This window comes from Gigantopelta aegis, chromosome 9, assembly GCF_016097555.1.
Source record: "Gigantopelta aegis isolate Gae_Host chromosome 9, Gae_host_genome, whole genome shotgun sequence".
Taxonomy (NCBI): Eukaryota; Metazoa; Mollusca; class Gastropoda; order Neomphalida; family Peltospiridae; genus Gigantopelta; species Gigantopelta aegis.
This window is the reverse complement of record NC_054707.1, coordinates 59,613,048-59,632,145: the sequence shown is the minus strand read 5'-3', so window position 1 is coordinate 59,632,145 and position 19,098 is coordinate 59,613,048. Positions and strand designations below refer to the sequence as shown.

The 19,098-nt window shown below is 36.8% G+C and overlaps 1 protein-coding gene across 1 annotated transcript in view; it reads left to right on the top strand.

The window, feature by feature from the left end:
* Positions 1 to 15,140, top strand: part of LOC121382358 (DNA mismatch repair protein Mlh1-like) — a 273,672-nt gene extending 258,532 nt beyond the window's left edge. The window contains exons 19-20 of the mRNA XM_041511944.1: positions 8,743 to 8,856; positions 14,176 to 15,140. Coding sequence (XP_041367878.1) covers positions 8,743 to 8,856; positions 14,176 to 14,346 — 285 coding nt within the window. The 3' untranslated portion in view covers positions 14,347 to 15,140. The remainder of the gene's footprint in view (positions 1 to 8,742; positions 8,857 to 14,175) is intronic.
* The last annotated feature ends 3,958 nt before the right edge of the window (positions 15,141 to 19,098 follow it).

Below are 19,098 nucleotides of genomic sequence, written 5' to 3'. Positions count from 1 at the left end.
TGTGTCTCTGTTTAATTAAAGTTCAGGCATGTTTCTCCCACACCCAAACTCTGTGTGTTTCGTGAACTACTGTGCCTCTGTTCAATTAAGGTTCAGGCACGTTCCTCCCACACCCAATCTCTGTGTTTCATGATCTAATGTGTCTCTGTTCAATTAAGGTTCAGGCACGTTTCTCCCACACCCAATCTCTGTGTTTCATGAACTAATGTGCCTCTGTTCAATTACGGTTCAGGCACGTTTCTCCCACACCCAATCTCTGGAATGGCCAGTGGTCGGGTGTGGGACAGAAACACAAAAACTAGCAAGGAAAGTAATCCTTTAAAACAGTAGAGCAAATTAAATGGAATAACAACAAAAGCAAAGAAAACATGCACCAGCACTTGTTCAACTTTAGAGAAGAGTAAATTTGCACAAATGATATCCCAAACGGTTATCTTTAAAAAAAACTAAGCATGGTTACTAATCCTATGTGAATACACTTCGACATTTTGTTTCTAATTAAAAAAAAAGCACAGCTCTTACAGCAATGAAGAACATGGAAATCAGTTTATTATTCGGCTTACCAGTCCTACCCAAAATCAGACTTTCTACTTCCTGGGCCAACACCGTATCTCATAATGCATGTGTATGTAACTCTTAGTAATTCTAAACCTGCTTGACAGATTTGTAATCTTCAAACTAATTTAATCAGTTCCTTGAATACAGGTTTTTTGCAGTCTTCTTCTTGCTTCCTGTTCCAGTAGCACTGTAAGGCTGTAGAAACCTTTGGATGTTCATTAAGCATAGAGCATTCACTCTTCCCGGGTTGACAGAAAGGACATGAGGGCCATATTGGCCATTTATGTTAGTTAATCGGTGGAAGGCTTGAATGGGAACAAATTCAACACAAGATCTTTTGATACTTTCTGGTTCTACTCGATGTGTAAAACAACACTTATAGCTAGGATATTAAACAAGTTTCCATTTCTTAGTATGTTTATGTCCCGAATGAAATAATTTTCAGTTGTCACGAGCATTAGCAAGTGACAATGAAAATTATTTAATGAGTGGCATGCAAACATGATACGAAATGGTAGCGAGTTTAATATCCAGTTTTTTATCCATAATTGATCTTAATGTACTGGTATATCACTCAACTCGTTTGGTTGACATTCCTGTAAGGTTGTAGTGTGCCAGTCGACGATGTGTGTTCTTGGCGTTCTAGTGGGACGTATCACTTTGATATGTACCAAGATATTTTTAACCATACGGGTAATAAATGCTTATATGACAGTAGCAGAAATATTTTCTTAGTTGAAAACCGTATATTACTTTGCTTAATATGAGTTTTAACCAATAACCTACTGTCCTGGCCCCATTCCATGAAGCGATCTTAAAAATGTATACGGTAGATAAGCGCATCAGATGATCTTAGAGCTAACAGGCAGTCCAATTGGCTGAGTTGTGTGCCCAGGACAGTATGCTTGTACCTTAATTGAATATAAACACTGATATAACTTTAAAATCTGTAAATACTTTTCACAAAAGGAAAGTTGACTATATATTACAAGAGACAACAGGTAAGCACATTTCCTTTTTGACTGACAGTTCAAAATTCCGCCTAATTTCCTTCATCAAAAATGCGCACCCTTTCTCTTTGGCTTAATCCTATGGGACATTCCAAATTCCATAGCACCATACCACCCCCCACCTGCTACCAGCTACGGTCGGATTGCTGGTCCCCACACCTTTCCTGTCCTGGACGGAGGAGCCAGCCGAGGCCGGCGTTTGTGCTACAACAGCTTCCTCTGAATGTGCATGTTAAAGGAGAGGACAATTAAGGCATTTGGCCTGGTATGCATATTCAACGATATATAATGCACATTATTGCTTAATATCAACACGTATAATCGTATAGTTAATTAATAAAACGGTTAAATGTGACGGTTATTATATATATCGGGCGCAGCCATTTTGTACCATCTCAGTGAGTACGCCCTCTGGCGAGCTGGTGGTTACATAATACTTAGCGCGTAACATCAGGAATGAGCCTTAGAACTAGAGAAACACAATCTACCTGGTTTTTGCGGGATGATAAATACATGTAGCAATACATTGCAATGTTCTGTAATAATACACATCCCAGTAAGCCAGCAATAAGTATATCCAGCACTACATATATTATTTTTCAATACAAAATAAAATACCATTGTCAAAGTGGCTACACAACAAGTCGAAACAATTAACAATGTTTTGCCCATGCATTAATCTACGTACTGAAATGATACACGGAGTGTTTTCTTAGTTAATTGGTCTATGCTGTTAGTTGCTTCTACCTGTGATTCCTGATTGGTAGGTGTGTATTTGATTGGTAACCAGACAAGCCAATTAATTGACGCTGTCTAGACACAAAAATACATGCCGGTATTGTGGAATATTACTAGTCTCCCCTAAAATTGTAATGGACATGGTTTATTACTGTAAATAGTTCTGTAAAACTATTGATTAAGTAGACTTTTCCATCTAAAACCACAGAACTGACCAATTACGTAGTCCCAAAGAAAAGAAAATTATCACTTGGGTATCGTGGGTTGTCATTTTTACTCCAACGTAGCATATCAATAGGCCTAATAGTGTACATTTTACATTTGGATTATTAAACAGAGAAAAATACTATAACCCCATTTTGTTCCGTTAATGCAACTTGAAATATATTTAGTTAAATAGTTTATTATATTATTACGTCAGTTATGCTGTTTTACAAGTCAGGTTGATCAAAGAGAAGCGCCTTGTCGAAAATTACTGCTTTTGTTTACACTGTACATACAGGAGATGGTCAGGAGCTGACGTCACTTCGCCCCAAGCGATCCCACCAGACGTCACAAAAACGAAACAAAATGGCTGCCCCCAGTTAGCAGGAATAATCATGTTTTTTTATTAACTCTAAAATTACGCGTTTTTCATTTGTTAAAGTGTCAGTATGTGTTGGTGGTCCGGGTATGCATCTTTCCAACACATAGGCTCTTGTTTGAGTTGACCCTACCTTTAAACAATTTGGTTTTGGTCTTGGTAAGCACAACTGGTCTCAACTTTTGATGCTTGATTGACTTGTTGTATCATCCATTGCCCCATTTCGGTTAATGACCTGTTTCGATGGTTTTACAAGGAAAGCAAGATTGAACAACAGTTTAAAAAAAATTTGTTTAGTAACACCACTAGAGCATATTCATTTATTAATCATCAGCTATTGGATATCAAACATATGGTCATTTTCACACAGTCATATAGAGGAAACTCGCTACATTTGTTCCATTAGTAGCAAGGGATCTTTTATATGCACCATCTCACAGACAGGATAGCACCTACCATGGCCTTTGATACACCAGTCGTGGTGCACTGGCTGGAATGAGAAACAGCCCAATATTTGGGATCAATTCCAAACCGACCATGCTTCAAGCGAGCGCTTTGCCACTGGGCTAAATAATATGAGATACATATACTTGGAAGTTGGGTGACATGAATTTTACCTATAACCAATTGTTCAGTCATGTCTCTCTAAATTTAAATGTTGTGTATTGTTTGCATCTAAAATAATTCTAGAATATGAGCCAGGAAGTTGTGAATCAATCATGTGTCCATTTTGTTACTTTAATTGGACAGTAAGAAAAAACCCAACCACACACATGTATTCAGCTACATGTATTCATCTCATTTCAAACTGCACTCATAGCAATTACCATCATCTTGAAAATGTACAGTAACATCCCCAGTCGACCTTGTCTGTAAAATAACACTCTAATTTACATGCCCTAAATATACTTCAAGAATTTGTACAATAACATTTGCAACAGATCCTTGTAATGAAATAACAATCTTATTAATTTACATTCTATAAATATATTTCAAGGATTTGTTGGTGCCATATAGAATAAGAGTTCTGATGGCTAATTGTATATACCATTACCTTGAAATCGTGCCATATTTAACTATATATAGGTGCAGTGATTCAAACAGAATGTTTTCTGTGACAGCCAATTGTGGTCGGTGAATGACTTAGATGATTACATACAGGTGATCCTGTTGAATTGTTGATTATCTTGGTTTTCATCCTGTCTGGGTTAAAATTGAAGGATGCTTCTTTGTTTCTTTGTTTCTTTGTTGGAGTTCAGTAATTACTTGTCTAGTCTGAGCATGTCTTTTAATTCTAATTTTGTAGTGTAACTGAGATCAAATCTTACTGATCATTCAAATTTTAAATCTCTATCATTTCTCTCTGTCAATGCTATATTGTGTGTCAAGATTAAAAGCCATTGATACATGCCGTGTGTCTGGATTAAAACCCAGTGATATCGAGTGTCAAGGTTTTGTCCAATGACATCACGTCAAAATAAAACATTGAAAACAGCCTCAAAGCAAAATATTTTTTTTACCTTTTTAAAAATCATCCTCATCATGTCTGAACTGTAGACAAAAATGTCAGATCATGGAGCAGAAAGGCAATATTTTTAGAATCTATTTAAGAATAAAGATGGAGTGAGTAATCTGACAGCAGACTATACATTCAGGGTCGTTCAAAATTTTAATCTTCAACAGAAATGTTACATCACCAAGCACTGAAGAAAAAACACACCCTAAAAACATCTAGATTGGTATCTTTGACAAATTGTATTTGAGTGAAGATGAAAGATGGAAGACTATCGTGGATGGTAGTCTTCAAATGTATGTCTGAATTATCGACAGAAAAGGGGCAGGAGTTAGCTCTTTCGGTTGAGTGCTTGCCTGAGGTGCTTGTATCGAAAGAAATGTTTTATTTAATGATGCACTCAACACATTATTTTACGGTTATATGGCGTCAGACATATGGTTAAGGACCACACAGATTTTGAGAAGAAACCCGCTGTCACCACTACATGGGCTACTCTTCCGATTAGCAGCAAGGGATCTTTTATTTGCGCTTCCCACAGGCAGGATAGCACAAACCATGGCCTTTGTTGAACCAGTTATGGATCACTGGTCGGTGCAAGTGGTTTACACCTACCCATTGAGCCTTTGCGGAGCACTCACTCAGGGTTTGGAGTCGGTATCTGGATTAAAAATCCCATGCCTCGACTGGGATCCGAACCCAGTACCTACCAGCCTGTAGACCGATGGTTACCACGACGCCACCGAGGCCGGTCCACAAAATGTGGAATTAACTAAATAAGATTACATGATCTTATACAGTGAAACCCCTCTAAGCCATACACTTACGAGACTAAATAAAAAATCCAGTTGTAAGGGGTACTTGGTTTATAGAGGTTCTTTTCAGATGTGATATTTAAAAAGGGACAGTGAAAAACAGCCAGTTTTGAGGGAATTCCAGTTTACTAAGGGTCCAGTTTTGACAGGTTTCACTATAGTATATGTATAACGGTTTGCTGAAATTAAATGCCGGTACTTTTTTTCCCCACCTTTGAAAGAAAAGGAAAGGAGTGGAATGTTTCGTTAATACGTCCTATGATTATGTATTAAATGTAGCGGATTTCCTTTGATGGCTGTATGTCAGAATTATCAAATGTTTGACATCTAACGGTTGATGATTCATTTATCAATATGCTCATTAAACAAAACAAACTTTTACTTTCATTAAAAAAAAAAAAAAAAAATTAATTTAAACTTTTATAATGTATACATAATGTATACATTTGATTTTACTCATTATATAGATAACAGCATTTCGTTAAAGAAACACAATAACACTAATTACGGATGACCACTTTTCATAGCTGCTTTTTCTCAGTAAATAATTGACAGTGCACTTAGCATTCAGTAACAAGAAAACTCATGATTGGATATAAGTATGGCTCTCTCTTACTGAGGGGCGGGACATAGCCCAGTCGTACAGCGCTAGATCGATGCGAAGTCCGTCCAGGATTGATCCCTGTCAGTGGGCCCATTAGGTTAATTCTCGTTCCAGCCAGTGCACCACGACTGGCATATCAAAGGCCGTGGTATGTACTACTCTGTCTGTGGGATATAAAATATCCCTTGCTGCTAATCGAAAAGAGTAGCCCATGAATTGGCGACAGCGGGTTTCCTCTCTCAATATCTGTGTGGTCCTTAACCATATGTCTGACGCCATATAACCGTAAATAAAATGTGTTGAGTGCATTGTTAAATAAAACATTTCTTTTTTTCTTTCTCTCTTACTGAAGTTTATAGACAGGTTCCCATTATTATGAATGTACTCGTTGCAATTCCATATAGCATACAAATTAATTCATTGCCAGGGTCCTGAAAACTTAGAGAATTTGACTTGTGAGGTTTTCACATTAATCCAGTTATGTACATTAAGAGACATATGGTATTGCAGGGTGGGTTTTTTTTATGTTTATAGGTCTGCTAATATGCAGACCAAATTTCTGACATCTATAAACAGACTGCAGAACTGACATCTATAAACAGACTGCAGAACTGACATCTATAAACAGACTGCAGAACTGACATCTATAAACAGACTGCAGAACTGACATCTATAAACAGACTGCAGAACTGAATTACTTAAAAGCCATTAGAGTGGAGAGTTAGTGTGTGTGTGTGTGTGGGGGGGGGGGGGGGTCTGTAGAATTGTGGGAGGTTAAGACCACTATACACTAATTTCTGTTGTGTTGTTAGCCACTATAATCCACAATCAGCATGAACAGATAGGTGTGGAGTGTGTGCCCAGAACAGTGTGCCTGAACCTTAATTAAATTAACATTAAATTATAAATACAATTAAGGATGGTTTGTTTTGGAGTGTTTGTTCTTTTTCTTTCTTTCTTTTTTCTTTCTTTTATCTAATATTCAGGAAGTCTCTCTTTTTACAGTGTATCTGAAAAGAAAACTGTATATTTATACCTACATGTACATGCACTGTATACAGTTATTAATTATTCTGTGGCAAGGTTTAAGTAAGAAGGAAATGTTTTATTTAACGACACACTCAACATATTTTATTTACGGTTATATGGCATCGGATATATGGTTAAGGACCACACAGATATTGAGGGAGGAAACCCGCAGTCGTCACTTCATGGGCTACTCTTTTCAATTAACAGCAAGGGATCTTTTATATGCACCATCCCTTAGAGAGGTTAGCCTTTGATGTACCAGTCGTGGTGCACTGGCTGGAGCAAGAAATAGCCCAAAGGGATCGATTCCAAACTGAACATGCATTAAGCGAACGCTATACCACTGGGCTACAAGGTTTAAGCATTCACTCACCAAAGGGGTCGAATATAGAGAAATTTTTTTTTTTTTGTTTTTTTTTTTTTTAAATGTACATGTCCCATAATTTTTAACAGATGTGGATCCAGGGTTTTGTAAAGGGTGGGGATGAGGATCACAAAATTCTAGATAGTTGAAGGCAAATGAGTCGAGCTCCCAAAGAAAGTGTTCGAGATCTGTTATGTGGTTTGCAGCATGCTATCAGAAAATTTTCTAATAAAGATGCTCAGAGTGTTGAATATTGTAGATGATGAATTTAATATTTTTAAAAGTCATTAAAACAGGATTCGCCAATGCATAACTGGTACATCATTCATTCATTTAAACTTATTTCCAATTAAGGTTCAAGCATGCTGTCCTGGACACACACTTCAGCTATCTGGGGTGTCTTGGTTAGTTGTTAATGGTTAGTGAGAAGAGGGTGTAGTGGTCTTACACCTACCCATAAAGTTGTTAAAACTCACTCTAAAAAATAATTTAAATGCTTATATCCAATTAAGGTTGAAGCATGCAGTCCTGGACACACACCTCAGCTATCTGGGCTGTCTGTTCAGGACAGTATGTTAGTTGTTAATAGTTAGTGAGAAGAGGGCATAGTGGTCTACCCATAAAGTCATTGAAACCCGCTCTTAAAAAAAATAAAAAATCTTATAATCCAAGTGGGAGTTGGTACCGGGCTGCGAACCCTGTACCTATCAGTCTTATGTCCGATGGTTTAACCACGACACCACCGAGGTTGGTACTGGTACATCAAAGGCTGTTGTATGTCTTGCATACATGAAAGCCAGTGCATATGCACTATGTGGGGTGTTTTTTTCTGTAATTGGTAGGTGTAACTTACTGTCTAGACCAAGTGTCACCATAACCATCTTAGACACCAAATAACTGCATTTTATCATGTGCTGAAGTCTCAATAGACAAACTTGAGTTTCGTTTTATAGCTGAACATATACTCAAGTTTTTAAACACTAAGGCAGATTTTTTTACTATTATAGCCGTTTTTGATAACTGAAATCATACTTATCTTAGATTTTATGGTTTAGATTATCAATTTCCATACATGCAAAGTATTTTAGGTCATCCTGGTGTTTTTAATATCACAAAATGCATTTCTCATATTTTTAAAAACGCACGTGCGTCTGAAAAGTAACAGTTATAGAATTGATTTTTAGTCTATGTTTATAGGGTATTTCACCATTTCAAAGTCAGAGACTCATGTTTCACTCAATTGTAACTTTATCCAAATGTGTTACAGGTTTGTAGATTAGCTAAATGTAGTGTTAATTTTCACGGGTTGAAACTAGGGTTTAACATTAATGAATTAATACATAACATACCTTTTAATCTAATAATGGCTATTTATAATTGCATCAACACATACGCCACCCACCTCCCACCCCCAATTCAGTTACATGTGGCCCTACAGCTAAACAGATTTAGGATTATAATCAAATGATGCTACTGTATTTTCTAAATATGTTTGTTTATGCTTGTATGTTTCTTATTTTAATGTCAGGTCAATTGGGATGACGAAAAAGAATGCTTCAGATCGTTTGCAAAGGAAACCAGTGAATTCTTTTCTGTAAAGAAAAGTCTGTTCGCCTCACCCAGCCCAGACGCCACTAAAGAAGTAAGGTTTTAATATTTATATACCACTGTCCCCTTTGCTTTTATAACAGGCCTTGGTGGTGTTGTGGTTAAGGCATCGGACATAAGGCTGGTAGGTATTGGGTTCGCAGCTCAGTACCGGCTCCCACCCAGAGTGGGTTTTAGTGACTCAAAGGGTTATTTGTAAGACCACTACACCAACTTCTGTCTCAAAAACCACCAACTAACCCACGGTCCTGGGCAGACAGCCCAGGTAGCTGAGGTGTGTGCCCAGAACAGTGTACATTGGACATATAAGAATTAAAATAAGTTGAAATGAATAAATGATTTTATATTTAATCCCTTTATAGGTTCAAACATGCTGTTCCGAACACACAGCTGTTTCGGCCATTTGTCCAGGACAGAGGTTGTATGATGGTTAATATTTAGAAAGAGAGATAGGCAGAGAGAGGGAGAGACAGAGAGGTTGGTTGTTAATGCTGAGGGAGAGGAGGAGGAGAGAAGTTGGTGATTAATGCTGAAAGAGAAAGGGGGAGAGAGGTTGGTGGTTAATGCTGGGAGATAGAGGTAGGTGGTTAATGCTGGGAGAGAGATAGAGGTTGGTGGTTAATGCTGAGAGGGAGAGATGTTGATGGTTAATGCTGAGAGGGAGAGATGTTGATGGTTAATGCTGAGGGAGAGGGGGAGAGAGGTTGGTGGTTAATGCTGAGAGAGAGGGGGGAGGAGAGAGATGGAGAGGTATGTAAATTGTTGTGGTGGCCCAACTGAACTGTTCACTACTTACTCTGGTTTAGAGCAGGTACTGAGTTTTGAACCTACCTCCCATCAGTATTAAACCCTGTAAGCTGTATGTTGTGGGTTGGAGACTGTATGCACTAGAATACACACCCAACACCTAAAAGCATTAAATCCACTGACAAATGTAACAAACAAAAATGTTGCCATTGACCAGGTGAGGTCAAAATCATAGAGCAAAGTCATTTCTCTCTCAAACTTTGGTGAGGGTGGAGTTTTTAACAGGACAGAGACTTGAATTTTTAATCTAAAAAAATAAAATACGCAGAAAGAAGTTATATTGACCCAGTATACGGTAGTTAAACCTGTCTTAAGTGGCCATACAAAGTGGTTGTCAAAATCGACCACTTAAAGACAAGTGGCCTCAGAATAAAGGTGCAACTTTTACAGTCAGTAATTTTTCTTATTTTTTTACCATCTGTACTGCTAACTGATGGATGAGTTTTTCTAAGAAAATCACCTTTCCACATGTCGCCTTTTTCGTAAATAATGAAATGTAACTGAATTTTTTTTGTTTAACCATTTTGAATTCATTCTCTCACAAGTTTGTCTTCTCTTTCCATTTAATTACTACTCCATGCAGAGTATTGTCCTAGTAGATTAATCTACCAATGTCAAGCTGGTCAAAGTGAAGTTTTGGCTCACTTTGCCTGCTCAAGTGAGCCCTGATTGACTTTACATATTAACATTTGTACATATAAAATCTGGTAGCCCCAGTAAAATCAGTAGCCCAATAATTTCATTAAAAATAGAAGACAATTATGTAAAACAAAAAATTAAAATTAAAATTGCCAATTTTTCTGTTATAGATTATTAATTATTATTACGATATATTTATTAATATCAAAGTAGGATATTTAAAATACAAACACTACACCTGATAACGTTACATCATGGTGAGAGAGAAAGGAGGTTGGGATGTTACAAAATGTTATATGGGTATTGGGGGTAAAACAGTTATTAGATTTTTGAATTGAGTAATTGTCGAATGGCCCTTTTTTTTTTTTAATCCAAGAAGTTACACTTGCACTTTGAACAATTAATAGTACAACCATACACTGTTTAAACGGGATGCAGTCAATTCGTCCACTGGACAATTCGTCCACGGACGATTCGTCCACTGAAAATTCGTCCACTGAGGAACTCGAGACGATTCGTCCACTACAAAAAATCAGTACCGGACGATTCGTCCACTGGGTTTTTATTTCGTCCATTATTACCCCATATTTTTTTTGCTGTGCCATAAATTTACAAAGGTGAAACTAAATTATATTGCATTAGATTACGCTTGGTTGATGTTTTTGTAACAATGCTCTGCAGACATAATTCTTTGGCGTTTCTATTTATCGGTTATTGTTTGTTTCTATAATGTACGCCTTTCACGCTACATGTCGTAGGATGTTTTTAGTACAATGTGCCCAGTAAAGATAATCTTTAGTCCTTCCCTTTCAACGTGGTAAGTGTACAGGTGTCCTCTATTGTGATATCGTGAAGTAATTAGCAATGCAGGCTCATTACTGCTTAAGCTTGTTTCACCAAGTTGGATCCAGTAGCGTCTAAAACAACACGCCTTATTTCAAAGCGGCACTGCTAACTACCTGTATGGATGGAATGAATGAATGAATGAATGTTTAACGACACCCCAGCACGAAAAATACATCGGCTATTGGGTGTCAAACTATGGTTTGTTGAATTGTTTTTTAATGTACATTTAATTAAATTGGAATTGAAGACAACACGTTTTTATTTTATTTCGAGGTTATTAGGCATAACGTGACGAGGGAGGGTACAGTAGATAGAATTTACGCCATTGAAGGAGAACATGACGGGGGGGGGGGGGGTAATAAAGTCTTCCGACGCGGAGGCTTGCATTACCTATTTACCACATTGTGTACGAGCGAGTGGACGAATCATCCGCATGATAATGAATACAAACAGTTAATAAAAACTGGATAGTAATGTTGAATTCTAACTCTATTTTACTTTTTTGGTTATAGTATACACAAAATAATGTTAAGAAACGATTACAATGTCAAAGAAATAACTATTAATATGTTTGAAAAAAATGCAGTCATCGAGTGGACGAATTGTCCGAGGTGAGTGGACGAATCGTCCGTGGACGAATCGTCCGGTGGACGAATCGTCTGTGGACAAATTGTCCAGTGGACAAATCGACTGGAAAACGTTTAAACCATGTCCATATCTACAACGGCAACAATTCGATTAATGAAAACTGGTAAAATATTCAGTTATACTGATCGAAGGCTACAAATGTTTTTGCTTGTCTAGCTACATGTGTATGTTAAGACAACATTCACAGAATGTGGACCTAACACTGTAATACTTACTCATCAAACAACATTTGATTTCCAATACAGTGTTATTAGCTTGTTCAGATTTTTTTTATTATTATTATTTTTATATACTAATACATGTATTTATGGGCCAGGGCCATATCAAGTGTTGGTCAAGGGAATAAAGTTGAAGTTTTTCTTGTTTTACACCACCACTAGAGTACACTGATTTATTAATCATCGGCTATTGGATGTCAAACATTTGGTAATTCTGACATAGTCTTAGAGAGGAAACCCACTAGCTACATTTTTCCATTAGTAGCAAGGGATCTTTTATATGCATCATCCCATATACAGGATAACACATACCACAGCCTTTGATATACCAGTCATGGTGCACTGGCTGGAGTGAGAAACAGCCCGACAGTGATCGATCCCATACTGACTGCACATCAGGCGAGCACGTTACCACTAGACTATGTCTCACCCTGGTCAGTGTGAAAATGGTTCTTCATATTTTAAAAGTGCCATTTTCTGTCTAGCTGGAGTTTCCCCATTTGACTGTGATACGATTCCTTTTCACCCGACCCGACAATTACATTAGGCTATAGGTACAGCTCTGTGATCAGTCGTAAACATCACTGAATCATTCATCCCACAAGTGGGCCCATTTGGCTATTTGTCACTCCTGGAAAGGAACTCGATCAGTGAATGGGTCCACTGAGGAAATTCGATCCTGTGATCATTTCACGTCGGGAGAGTGCTCTGACAAAGGCTTGGGTTTATAACAGTCATTCAACTGGGACCGATAATTTATAATCTGTAATTCCTCATAGCTCGTTATGTATTCCCTAAGCTACTGGTGTCCTTAAATAATACAAACTTTACTTTTAACTTGTCTTCAATTGCGTTCACTCGATGCGCAGTCGGTCTAGGATCGATCCCCGTCGGTGGACCCATTGGGCTATTTCTCGTTCCAGCCAGTGCTCCACAACTGGTGTAACAAAGGCCGTGATATGTACTATCCTGTCTTTGGGATGGTGCATATAAAAGATCACTTTCTGCTAATCGAAAAGAGTAGCCCATGAAGTTCTCCTTAACCATATGTCTGACACCATAAAACCGTAAATAAAATGTGTTGAGCACGTCGTTAAATAAAACATTTCCTTCTTCCTTTTCTTGTTTTCAATTGTCACTTTTTACAAACACATACTGCTATGATTGGTGTTTAGAGGGTAGGACAGCATGGGAACTGGGGGAGTTAACAATTTTATACACGTCCCTGTGGTTTTCTTTATATTTGTTTTTAGTTTTTAAAAGGTTGGGGTGGCAATATATCTTGCTAATTCATTACACAATCAAAACTTATGTAGATTTTTTTAAACAATTTCCTTGCAATCATGTTACAGAGATGTGTGAATATTTCCTTCTGTGATGGCTACTGGATACTGTGAAATTTCTCTTATGACGTAGGGTTTACATGTGGGAGTTTACTCCATTATGGTTTCAGGGTTTTGGTGTAACAGCTCGCACCTTGTTAACTAGCTCATGGACAGTCATCATGTCTCACACTGGTTATTATACCCCAAGGGTTTGTCATCTTTGTAAGTCTTCTTCTTCACAGATAAGCTGAACCTATGTGGATTTAGGTGGGTTTTTCTCTCACTCTTTCTTTTCTTTTATATCCAAAGCAATCTACTGATTGCTGAAAGGAATGACCTGTTTTCTTTCTTTTTTCTAAACTACATGTAGGTTAATAGCAGGCCCGTAGGAATGATAAGTGAAGTAGAGGTGTGATTGCACTTCTTCTTCTTTTCATTTATATATTATGTAGTAGAAGAAAAAAAGTAAATGTTTTGGGCCTCAAATTGGTATCTCATGTTCCACCCTACTCTTTGTTCCTAGGTGCCCGAGAGAAGTTGTATTATTGTCATATAACTTATGAGTGCTTAAAGATCACTAAATTAAACAAAAGAAAGAAGAAAAAAAACAGCAATGCCAGTATCATTCCTTTAAAGGCATTAGCTCTTCTTTTGTTGGTCTTCTTTTTTTTTTTTACTCGGGGTTTGTTTTGGGTTTTTTTTTGGGGGGGGATGTTGGTGGATTTTGTTTAAAGCAGTATTTATTAACATGCTTGTAACTTAGTGTACAAACAATGCCTGTATTAAGATCTTGCACTATGTTTTACAATTAACATTTTAAAATGAAATATGACATACACCTTTCTTTTGTCTTTGTTTGTTTTCCTGTAGAATCCTCCCAGCAGTGACCAGCAGACTGACAACTGGAGGTGGACTGTGGAGCACTCGGTGTATCCAGCTATCAAGACAATGCTGATGCCACACAAACAGTTCTCGGAAGATGCCAGCTTACTGCAGCTTGCTAACTTACCAGACTTGTACAAAGTGTTTGAACGCTGTTAAACTGTGAAGCAGTATGTAATAATGTTTATGAACATTGCTGAACAGTGAAGCAATATTGTAACAATGTTTATAAAACTGTTGAATAGTGAAAAAATATTGTAACAATGTTTATGAACAGCAAGCAATATGTAACAATGTTTATGAACAGTGAAGCAATATGTAACAATGAATATTGCTGAACTGTGAAACAATCTGTTACAATGTTTATGAACAGTGCAGAACAACAAATCAATATGTAACAATGTTTATTAACAGTGAAGCAATTATTGTAACAATGGAAATTGCTTAACTGTGAAACAATCTGTAACAATGTTTATAAACTAAAAAAATATGTAACAATGTTTATCAACAGTGAAGCAGTATGTGCAACAGTGCTTATGACACACTACTACAAACTTACAGTCAAGAAGCAACGGTTGAAGAGATAGAAAGAAAAGGAGGATCTTTTGAGTTATACCAATCTCATAACTTGTACTACCTCAATCTGATTATAACAGAGTTACTTAAAGGTTGATGTCCTTCTTACCACATTGTATAATTATTTCTAGTTAAAACGTAGGTATCTTGTTTAGAACATTCCCTGTACATCCAGTGTCTGATTGGTTATCCAAATGTTCACAGAAGCGTAAAACAAAATGACGACGTGGCCGTTTGGCTCATGCCAGAATTTTGAAGATACTCGGTTTTCCAAAGTACAGTAGAATCTCGTTGGCTCGACCTCAGAAGGGTCGATCACACCGCAACGCTCGAACCAAAAACGAAGTCCCGAGTTGTTTTGTTCAGTAAACCCTTATATTAATTGATGATGGGTCGAACACATCCAGGGTCGACTATAAGCCTTCACTCGAACTAAATTATCGGTCCCATTTGTGTTATTAGCTATATTTCCCTCGAATTGGTGATCCATCAAATATCAAATGGAAAACTTTCGAAAAGGACCAACAATTGCTGCACTTGCGCATTTGGTTATTACAACCTTCGGATTAATTATTTAGACAGAACGAGCTATAGATGAATCGGAGAATTGCAACAATAGCCATGCAATCTTTTCATTATATTGTGTGTTAATCAGCTATTGGTAATGATCTTTCAAGTACAGCTAGTGTTACGGTGCCTGTTTGATGAACTGTGATACCAATCAAACAATTAGTGCACAAAATGACTTTGGCGTGAAGCGTTACTCTGAACATGTCTACAACTTGACTACAAGACTAGTTTTAAATGAAACAATGGGCGAGTTACTCAGCTGTCATCACTTCAGCAACCACACATTTAATTCATACCGACAATGGCTTCTGCATCACACAGTCAGAGTAATTTGTAATAAATTCTTTCACTCTGATATTTTACTATTTTACACCTTGATGAAATTTTTAAATTTGCAGTTACCAAAATTATATGTATCTAATTCAACTTTCTAACTGATGTTACGGAAATATCCGATGTTGACCGAATGGTTCAGTTGAACTACCTGATGGGTCGAACACTTTCTCGAGCACCGACGGGGTTCAAGCCAAAGGGATTCAACTGTATCTTTAAAAAGTATATCTGACTGAATCATCCAGATTTGTGACAGTTGAGATTACAGTGTACTTTGACCGGTCACAAACAAATAGTTTTATCTGACTGAATCATCCAGATTTGTGACAGTTGAGATTACAGTGTACTTTGACCGGTCACAAACAAATAGTTTTATCTGACTGAATCATCCAGATTTGTGACAGTTGAGATTACAGTGTACTTTGACCGGTCACCAACAAATAGTTTATCCTGCAACCACCGATTGTATTGGCAGATTATGATCACCAGATAAAGCAAAGTCAAATCCTGCTTCTTGTCCTCCAGTCAGATTTCAACTAAACTTGGTCCAAATGATCTTGCCATGCCCCTGACAAAACGTTACATTTTGGGATGTTTTTAAAATCAGATACTCTGGTCTCTGATCGGTTGAGATATTTCTGACTTTTTCTTTACAAGATCTACCAAGCAGATTTTAACAAAACTTGGTTTACATTATCATCTCATGGACCTAACCAAGAGTTGTTATTTTTCTGGCCAAATCTGGCCTCTGATTGATTGAAACATTTAATTTACCTCCTCTTAAGTTCCATCGGGCAGATTTCAACAAAACTTGGTCTAAATTATTCTCTCATGACCGTGACCAAGTGTTGTTATTTTTTGGGCCAAAATCCAATATAGTCATCCTGGTCAAGTTCAACAAGGCAGATATCAACTGTTCAGGAGTTCTAGAATGCGGTGGCCCAATGCCCGAGGTCAGTGGTTTTTGGATTCGGGCCAGTAAAAGTTACTTTGTGCAATCCTGATGGCAAGTGGTCAGAAATTATTTTACAAAAATAAAAATTAAAATCTGCAACGCTAGAATCATACGAAAACAAAAGAAACATCTGCAAGTCACTTTTTTCGCTTTGCTATTATATGCAATATTTCACTAACAAATAGTTGGCCACCAGTAATCTTTGACCCACCCATGACATTAATATACCTACCGATGTAACTTTATTCAAGTTTTAAAGTGTAAACATTGAAAAAACTAAAGTTTATTGTTTGCCGCCATTTTCTTTTTTACATTGGAACCCAAAGGTTTGTTACTCTAATATTAATAGTAGTACAGTGCAAGCGTAATATGCAAAATAGCAACCAGTTATTTTTTTAATTAGTTTTAAAGGTTGCATGTCACCATTTACATTTGAAAAAATTTAAAGTGCCTAATGAGCATATCTGTTGTGTAAGTTGACAAATTGATTAAACATGATCTCAATATGCAAAATGTACATTAAAAAGTTAAGTATTTTAATTTATTGGTTTTCTGTTTTATCAATAGTTAAAATTGGGCAAGTGAATTTTTTATGATGGCCAGTGAATTTTCAAATCCACTGGCCCTATTGCAAGTGAATTCTAGAACCCCTATATCAACCAAACTATGTTCAAAATCCGCTTCTCAAAATTCACCAGGCAAATTTCAACAATAACAGTACATAGATCCTCTCTTGGCCCTTATATTACAGATTTTTGCTCTTTTTCAGTTTGATTAAAAATTCAGTGTGGCTGCCCCAGACTCTGGTTGGCTGAAAGATTTTCCTTCTGAAGTTTCATTAGCAAATTTCAACCAAACATGGTACAAATCATCATCTCATGGCCCTAGCCAAATGTTGGGGAGTTTTCCGGGCCAATTAGAAAACAATTATGGCTATCTTAGCTTTTGACTGACTGATACAGTTTCGACTTCTTCTCAAGTTCTACCATTAACAAAACTTGGTACAAATGATTCTCTTGTGCCTTTGACAAAAACTAATTTTCACACTGGTTGGAAATCTAATATGGCAGGTTTGGCCTCTTGATGGCTGAGAGATTTTCAACTTCAATACAAAATTAATGATATTAAGTATTTATCTTCATTTACTCCCTAATTATGTCACAGGTGAAATTAGAATTCATAATATGTCAAGCCATTTTGATGTAATAAAAGGGGGTCATTTATTGGCTCAGGTTACAATATATATGTATACTCATAGATCTTCATTTGTTTCATTAATGTCAGATCACATCATCAAACAACCACCTGCGATAAATCATTCTTGTTGATGGACTACAGAATAAGTATAAAAATCAGTTATTCTTTTCATTCAACTGCAAATAAATTTGAACATTTGGGATTGGAATTGTTTTGTTTTTTTAGGTGATCACAGGCTCAGAAATTGATTTCATGTGACTAGATATGAAGACATTATTATTTCAAGTACGAAACTGAAGTGTTTAGATCTCATGGTCAGGGATGTGATACCCAGTTGAAGTGATCTTTAAAAAGCTGAAATATCTACACCATATTGAAGCAAAAGTCATTTTTTAATACATGTAATTCAGATCAAATCCAATCAGTTTTGGGGTTTTTCAATTAATTTTATGCAAAACAAAAGCTGAAATCTCTACACCATATCTAAGTAAAGGTCATGTTTTAGCATTTCAAATCCATTCCAATCTATATCTTTTTTCAATTAATTTTATGCACAAAAAAGCTGAAATCTCAACCATATCTAAGTAAAAGTCATTTTTTAGCATCTCTATATATAAATATATACTGTATGTGTGTGTGTGTGTGTGTGTGCGTGCGTGTGTACCGGTATATATATACTCGCAGAAAAAAGTTCCTGTGCATCAAATAATTGCATATAGAGTATAATTTACTTGAAATCTGGTCATAAAAAATTCAGTAAATAAACATGTAACCACTTCCTTCCTTATCCCAGCAGTACCCAGTCAACTGCACGAGCTATTCATGCTTTGTGATCATACGTTGCATTACTAGCATTCTTGGTCACGTCATTTTTCTTATCATTGGACTCTAAAACTATTGTATGGATTCTCATCACTCAGAAAAATACTTTTGTTGGCATCTGATCGTTGTCACTGTGATGTCACGCCTCCAAGAAAATTAACTTCTTCAAAAGATGGGCATGATTGCAGTTAGAATGGCACAAACGTTGTTGCTAGTCCTATTGGTGTTCATTGGTGTTCATCAGAAAACTATACAGTGTCTGCGGAGATGTTCTCGACAGTTTAGAAATACTAGGGATCTTCCATGTTTAGTGAGTCGACACGTGATGTCATGTTAACCAGTCGTCAATATCAAGCGGGTACACATGTGGAATAATTTGGAAATGACAAGTTTAACATCCCAATACATCCCTGTGTTAAGGCCAATCAGTGGAAGAACTTTACGCAACCAATTAGGTG